Source organism: Lynx rufus, unplaced genomic scaffold (assembly GCF_022079265.1).
Source record: "Lynx rufus isolate CCGP_SWC_20201006 ecotype Redwood Valley unplaced genomic scaffold, mLynRuf1.p SCAF_6, whole genome shotgun sequence".
In the NCBI taxonomy this organism is placed as follows: domain Eukaryota; kingdom Metazoa; phylum Chordata; class Mammalia; order Carnivora; family Felidae; genus Lynx; species Lynx rufus.
The window spans coordinates 72,731,218-72,739,241 of record NW_025814878.1 but is presented as its reverse complement, the minus strand read 5'-3'; the positions used below and the strand labels follow the sequence as shown (position 1 = coordinate 72,739,241).

The following is an 8,024-nucleotide window of genomic DNA, read 5'->3' as shown; positions in this document are numbered from 1 at the left end:
CCCCTTCTCCCAATGTGAAGTCTGAATAATACTATAGAGGCTCAAATCATATACAACGACTGATGACTGAATTGCACCACTTGGGCTACTCATGAAAACCAAGGCCCACTAAAGCCTATTAGAGCCCTGTAGTCCAGATCCATGAGTCTCTACTGTTGGCGGCAAATAGGTCTGACTTCTGCGGCTGCTTAACATTGCTAAGTTCATACCCAGGGGAAAAAAAAAAAAAAGAATGGCACATATTAGCTAGACTTTTTTGGAGCTAACTGAGCCAGTCAGAGATAGGTTGGCTGAAAGCTGAACATTTTAATGTGTGCTCTAACCAAAAATTTGCTGAGGGCTAGTCTTCTCCCAATATTGCCTTGTCTTTTCTCATGGAATCGAGTTGGTATTCAGAGGACATGGTCTTTAGCCAGCACAGACATTGAAGACAAAAGACACAAACCAATAGAAAAAAATAACTTCTTTTTATTTACAAGAAAAAAAAATCCAAATATTGGATGCTGTAAACAAAATTCACAATCTGTTCCCTCTAGCACTGATTCAAACATGTCAGTTTTTAAGAGTCCATTCTCCATCAACTCCTTTTCTGCCTGTGACACAGTCTAAAGTCAAAATATTCCAAAGGGTGACCCAAGGTGCAGTTTGCTGCAACAGGACATCTCAGAGCAGGCAATGGTTGTAGAGGTCGGAGAGAGAGACAGCCAGCGGGCAGAGCCTCCTCCAGTCTGCAAAAGGATTTGCAGCAAATTTTGCCAAATTACCTTGACATCTTCCACCTTTGTACTTTTAACCATATATTTTGTTAGCAAGCCATTATTACAACAAAATATTACACAGAGATTCTTTCTTGGCACTGAAAAGGCTATGCTATAAGAAATCTTAAAGAAAGAATATATTCAAATAGGTGCTATATGTAATTTTTTTTTTCTTTTTGGTTTCATCTAACACACGTTGTCTTCAAACAACAAAAAAAGCTTATTTTTGAACTGCTGACAGCTTTCAACATAATACATTTCATTTACAAAATAGTTCACAATATTTATTTGACAAGCACTGTTTTGAAAACAACTTTATGCACAGTGAAGCAATCAACGATACGCTAACAGAAAGGGATGACAAAAACAGTATGTTTGCTTTTCTTTGCATTTCCTCCGTGGCTTGGGTCACAGATATTCTTCCATCCTTGCATCATTTGGAGCCACATTAAAATAGTCTACCCACTACCAAAGTGAGCAGATACCTGACCCCACGTCAGGAAGGGAAAAGTCCACCTTGATGTAGGACTTCTTGAGGCAACCAGATTTACTGCAAATCCAGTCAACTTTTTAAAAGGGCACTGTCACAGGTTAAATTTTCTCTGACATGCCAAACTGGACAGGTGAGAAGAGCCTCCAGAAGATAAGACTTCTTCCTGTTTTAAAGTTAACAGCACACTAGGCCAGATAAACACAAAAGCAAGCAAATCACAGGCACTAATCAGGAGTTGAGAGCTGTTCTTTTCTCTGACCTATACACGCGGCTCTCTCTCACCAGACATTCAAACTCTTAGGTTACACATCCACAAAGAGAGACATCTATTCCACTGTTTTGTTCAACTACATATGCACAAGACTATAGTACATACAAAAGAGAAATAAATTATCTAAGTTTTAAAGTAACTGCTGAAGGTTGTCTTGAGCACAGCCTGTTCTATCTGAATGGCAGGTGTTGGCACTTCCAACTAGGCTACCAACCCTGGAGTAAAGCAAGAGAAGGACATAAATATTTCAGAAAATAAATGGAAAGTATTTTCAAATAAGGCCCCTCCAAATAAGAAATCTGTGTCATAAATTAACAGCAGACTGTTCCTATGGCAGAGCCAGAGATCTCCAGATTCTTTTTCATATAGTGGACAATTCACTTCTCAATAGCTAGGATAAGAAGGAAGTAGACAGATAACCATCTGCTCCTATGTTCCCGAATATTCCCTTCGTTTTCTTTTAGAAAATCCAAAACAGGTAAGCAGGCGGAGCTCTGGTTTCTGACAGTTAAGTATCAGGCTTGATCTGCAAATGGAATAATATTGCCTGGAAATTCAAAATTAATTCTCAAACCCAGGGCTGGAGTGAGGGAGACTGAGCCAACATGGGAGAAGAAAGAGTTCCCTAGGAAACAGTGAGTGGCAGTGCAGTAGCTGTTACAGCTCAGACAGAATTCACAGGGAAGCTGCTACAGCAGACCCATCAAGTTCCTCTTAAGGCTTCAAAGAAAGATGTGCAAAAGGTAGTTTCAGATGGATTAACCTAGAATTGAACATGAGTGATGCCTAGATAGCAAACAAATGACACTGCCAATAGGATGATGCTATTTTCTTCCCCAATCCCTCTTGAACTTGATGACAAAAATATGGTAGGTTCTTCAGAGGAATTGTCATAGTAAGCAGTCATCCACTAGAGTTGAGAGGAATTGTGCGGTTGTTTCACAACACAAAGGAAAGGTTTGCATGTGTTAGCTTTGTTTTTAACAAACGCATTTTCAGAGACCAGTATCCAGAGGAATTAAGAGGTGGGGGAAAGAATGGTTTTAGGATTAGCTGTCACTGAACTGAAATAGGGATGCCAGTTCATTTCACAAAGGTTTAACTGGTCTCTTGGGAAAGAGATAATAAAGTTGGATCTGATTCAATGCAAAGTGACTGAATTTTAAGTACAGTACTAAATATTTAAATGCAGTGTGATAACCAGATCAAAGATGTTTCATATTGGCATGAATTTATAAAATTTCATATATAATATATATCTCATATATAAATTTTAAGCAATTGTGCAAATACTCTTTAAAAAGGATAATTTCACATTTACTAAATTCTAGTGGTCCTGGAATGCAGAATGCATTCATTAAAAAATTCATTTAAATATTAATAAAGTAGTGTTCAGATCACCAGAAATTTTATTAGCAGTCAGGGATTTAAATGGACTATCACTGATCCATGATCCACTGGATTATACACCATGGAGGCATGCAAGTATTACACAAAATAAAAGGGTTCCTACTGTCAAAATGGCAGTTCAGTACAAAAAGAGTGCTCTGCCAAACAAATATTCTCCCATTTGTAGAATTCTATGGCTCACAATAAAAGGAAAAAAAAAAAAAAAAACACACTCACTAAAAAATGTATACTCTCTGCTCTTCCTATCAAATATATTACTTGTTTTCCTCCTTCATTTGCTTTAATTTTCTAGATGTGGGTTTTAATTCATCACTGCAATATGCCCACGTCTCATGTCATCCTGTTGAAAACATAAAAGCACACAGTATTTAAACATTTTCTATTTGCTACATTATTCTAGACCATAGTCAATGTACTGTGTGTATATATATACATATATGAAGTATGTATATATATATATATACACATAATATACACATACATACACATGTACCTATGATAATATCACACCAACGTTAACTTTATACAAGTATCTGCCAAGAAAAAATAGGGCATTTCCTCCACCATTCACAAGCTTATATGTTGTTTTATTTTCTTCTTGAGTCCCTGATAAAATAAAATAATCATTAAACCATAAAATTTTTCCACTTCAAATTTTCAGAAGGCAACAGGCACTTTGATGTTTATTGGTGTGTAACAAATATAGTAACTCTTTATATATTCTACTATATCTCTTCTACTTGGGTATTTTTATCTGTTAAATCTTTGGTCCTTGAGCATACTTTCTTTGTTACAGCTGTTTTTGCTTGCATTTTCACATTTTAAAAATGCAAGCTATGCATGCAGCTGGAAATAATGGATTGTGTCATCGTAAGTTCTGCTGTTTGTTATGAGAGCTGCACCAACCTACTACTGTTCATTAGGAGCAAGCTGTTTCTGTTAGCGTAATAGAATGGTTCCACAGAAAGCACTTGCTAAAAGTCTCAGATAGTAATCCCAACGTTGGAGTACCCTTTCTTCTTCCATTATTGTTACTATCTGAACTTCTGAATTGAAAACTAGGTTGGGGTAAGACCTTTTTTTCCTCTGCATTTTCCCTTTTGTGAATTCCATGTTATAAGAAACTCTCCATTTTTTCCCCCTATGGCAAAGCTACGGGAGCAGGTACTGCAAACCCATATTGTCATCAAGCATTTTTTTTCCCTTGTCATTTTAAGAGAACCTGGTTGCTTTTAATGACAGGTCTTTTTGTTTCAAGATAGAATCCAATTGGGTAGGAGGAACAGGTGAGAGGGTTGGTGGGTGAGGAGGGTGGTTTTGAGATCAAGCTCCCATATTTATGAAGAGATCCACAAGCTTTGCCAAGCTTAAAACCAGGAGCAGATCATCATTGCACAAAACACATCTTTAATCAGGGCTGCGTCACTCAGCCTTTTTATTTGTGAATTTATTTTCCCTATCTTGTCTGAAACAGCTTCCCCACAGGACACTTTTAAATGATTCTTAATTGCAGGGTAGCCAAGTGGAGTATGTCTGTTGCTGGCACGTGAATACTGGCTGGACCTGGGCGATGTAGTAATTGCTAAAGTTGGCATCTGCTACATAGGGGGCTGGCTGGTAATAGCAAGTGACATTAGCCACATTAGGGATGACATTTTGGTCAGCTAGCACCCGGATAGCCAGCATAGTGATAAGGTTTAAAGTCTGTCTTCTTTCATGTCCCATCAGGCACACCGTACTCTCATTCACCACTCCATGAAGGGTCATGAGATAGTCATACTTGCGGTCTTCCAATCCCACGAAGTGGTTCTGCAGATAGGACTCCAGTTTTCTTTGCTGCTCTCCAATGTCTGAGAAGTCGATGAAAAACCTGGAACACATATACCTCTGAAGGGTCTTGATTTCATCAGAGGCAGGCCTAAAGCCCCTCACTAATAGATTGCAGTACTTAAGCAGGCCGCCCCCTCTGATTTCCTCTGGGTTCCGGGTGGCAATGATCTTGTTACAAAGATGATCAAAGGCTTCATGGAAATCACCATAGACGCTCTCACCAATTATTGTGGGGTGAAATGTTTCAGTCATTGGGTTCTCTGAACATTCATAAAAGAGGAGAAGAGAGTCTAATTTGATTTGAAAAGAATCTACACTAAATTCAAACTGCCTCCGGAGGGAATCCACAAATTTCAGTTCCACATTTTTGCCACTGTTGTTTGACAAGGATATAAGACTCCATCGGTCAGAGTCATTGCACACTTTAACCATTTTCTGCACATAAGCTTCCTACAATTTAAAAGATAAAACAAGATGAGAAGACCTAGAAAAAATAATAAGTAGATAAATACATCTTCTTCACAGTTGAAAATTATTTTGCTCCTTCCCTTTTGTTTTGTCAAGTTTCAGCAAAACACTACCTACAGGCTTAAACAGTCCTCTGAAAGCAGAAAAAAACGCATTTAACGAGTGGTTTTACCGTCTGGGAAAGAAACTAGAAGTAATAGTTTGAGGCTTTTGGCAGACGTAGCACAGTACTAAGAGGTTCTGTTGTCATGTCTGACTTCTGAAATGTTATTTTTTGAAAATGGGTCTTACAGATACAATATTCACACAACATCCACACAATACTCGAAAGACAGAAGGGCATACAGTAGAAGGTTGGTCTGCCCCTCACCCTTGTCCCTAGTCAACCCAGTTGTACTCCCCCTAAGGAAACTGATGCGACCAGAATCTTGTCCCTCCAAGGGTACTCTGAAACCCAATATGAACTAAATTAGGACATTCTGGGAGGCTAATTCCTCATGCAATTTTAATTGTATAAAACACGCTTTGAACCAAAGTGTGGGGGTGGGGGGGTTCCCACAATATCCCTCACACGTGAACCGACCAGGAGAAGCACCACACATATCCTTCACACACCGAGTCAGCCTCATGCAGCTGGGAAATCTCATCACATTTTCCAATACACCAATAAGCCCACTGACTCCATTCTGCTTCAGACTGCTCTCTCCCCAAAGACTAGATCGTAAAATGACTCAAAAAAGTGACTTATATCATTTCATTCTTTCACTTAATCAATCTACTCTGGACAAGACTGAAGCAAGGAAAGCCAAGAGTTAAAAAAAAAAAAAATAAGGAAGAGAAGGGAGAACAGAGGAAGAAGCAGAAGAGTAGTGGCGCTGAAGAACCAAGTGAACTAAAACATTCAATATCGTCCATGCACCTTAGTTTACTCATTAAAAACAAAACAAAACAAAACAAATATAGAAGCATGCCCAAACCCGTCACGGCCGCGGGTCTGTGGCATCAAACGGACGCCCCTCTGCCCGCCGCACCCCAGCCCGGTCCGGGCGAGGACCCAAACCCAGTTCGGGTGGCTTTACCTTGAGGGTGAGTGGTGTGATCTTCTCTTTGTTCACCCCTTCGGGTAAGAAGTCCAACAGGCAGTCCAGCACGACGTCCTTCACAGTCTGAAACTCCTCTTCCCCGCGCAGGTCGGCGCAGAAGATGAGGTCCAGGTCCTTGTAGCCCAGGCCGCTGTCCTGGTGCAGAACGTGGCTGGCGGCCGAGCCGTTGAGGCGCACGTCGCGGACGCCGATGCGCTTCTCGGCGAGGCGCCGCCGCACAACCTTCACGATCAGGCTCGGCTGCAGCTCGAGCGTCGGGAAGTTGCCGCGCCCGTGGATCGGGATGGTCTCGCTCAGGATGCCGTCCAGCCGCTGCACTTGCTCCCAGTTTAGCACGTTGCAGTGCGCCGTGGGACTTTCGCAATAGTCCAAGCAGTGCCCGCCGAAGTCGCCGCCGCCACCGCCGCCGAAGTCGCCGCCCAGGGGGATGTAAGCGCCGCCGGTCAGCTCGTCCTCGGCCATGGCAAAGTACGCTTCGCCTTCCGCCATGAAGTGCCCTCCGAACGCCACTTGGCCCTGGTCAGTCCTAAAAGCCAAAAGGGGGAAGGAGGGCGGTGAGGACTCGCGGCATCGGACAGGGGCCCAAAAAGGAAAAAGCGCGCCCCCTCCCCGGTCCCTCCGCAGGCTCGAGGGCTTCTGGGAGACTCTCCCTCCCCAGACTCCCGCGGTCCCCAGCCGCGCGCCGCGCCCCGCAGAGAAGCCCCGCACCAAAAGTATCTCTGATGCATCTGGAAAGTGCAAGCGGGAGTCCCGTCTGTGTCACCTGGAGGCGGCCGCCCCTTCGAGGAGCGCAGCGAGCGAGGAACCGCGAGGCGGCAACACTTCTAGGAGCAGCGAGTGCGCTCCCGGCAGCGGCGAGCCACTTAGTCCTTCCTAGACCCCGCCGCCTGCGCTGGCCACTCCCGCCCCTCGCCCCCGCCCGCGCCGCTGTCGCCTCAGCTGCGGTGGTCCCGGAGGTGGCGGCTCCAGCTGCCGCCGTCGCCGCCGCACACGCTACTGTCTCTGGAGCTTTAGCAGTTGTGCGGGGAAACGTCTTCACTACTTTTTTTATACCAGGCCTTTCTGCGCTTCCGGGGCCCAGGCGCTGCGCGCTCGCCACACCCTCTTCATCTGCATAGGGCGCCGCCCCCGCCCGCCCTGCGGACCGAGACTGGCTGAGCGGCGCGACGAGCCAAGAGGTCCGTAGAGCGCGAGGCCGGTAGCTATTTGTACGTACATGTATATGTGCGTGTATTTGTACATATACTTAACTTAGAGACGGTCTTTCGCGCCTAAGCCTCTCTATTCTTTTTTCCTCAACGGGAAGACCCTGAAAATGCCTCAAGAGTTGTAAGTGGCCCTAAAAACTGAATCACGAGTAAAATCACGCAAGTGCAGAAAGTCGCCAAACATAAAATTCTCTGATTCAGCGCGTCCTTATAGCTTAATGATGGGGCTCCAGAGGTTCCTCACGACCTCCCGCTTAAACAGTGTATCGGTATAAAGCTAGACCGTTTTTTTTAATCAAGAAACGCTGTCTCGGTGTGAACTATTGAGCCCACTCGTCCATGCAAATCAGTCTCCGCGAGTGAGGGGAAGGGCTTACTAACTGTGTTTCGATTCTCGAAACCTCGGGAAGTGCCTGGGAGCTCCGGGCAAGCCCGAGGAGACGCGGGGGCGGAGCCGCGAGGTTGCGTCCAACTCGTGCGCAC

The 8,024-nt window shown here is 43.9% G+C and overlaps 1 protein-coding gene across 2 annotated transcripts; it reads right to left on the bottom strand.

Moving 5' to 3' along the window:
• Positions 1–448: 448 nt before the first annotated feature.
• Positions 449–7,375, bottom strand: TENT5A (terminal nucleotidyltransferase 5A). Of its 2 annotated transcripts, none has more exons than XM_047102554.1 (3): positions 7,042–7,375; positions 6,310–6,859; positions 449–5,212 (listed from the first exon to the last, which is right to left on the bottom strand). In XM_047102554.1, exons 1-3 carry the CDS (start codon positions 7,059–7,061, stop codon positions 4,436–4,438), a joined length of 1,347 nt encoding a protein of 448 aa, XP_046958510.1. In that variant the 5' UTR covers positions 7,062–7,375; the 3' UTR covers positions 449–4,435. The 2 variants fall into 2 exon arrangements, with proteins under 2 accessions (XP_046958510.1, XP_046958511.1); XM_047102555.1 differs by having other exon boundaries at positions 7,097–7,375.
• Between the last annotated feature and the right edge of the window lie 649 nt (positions 7,376–8,024).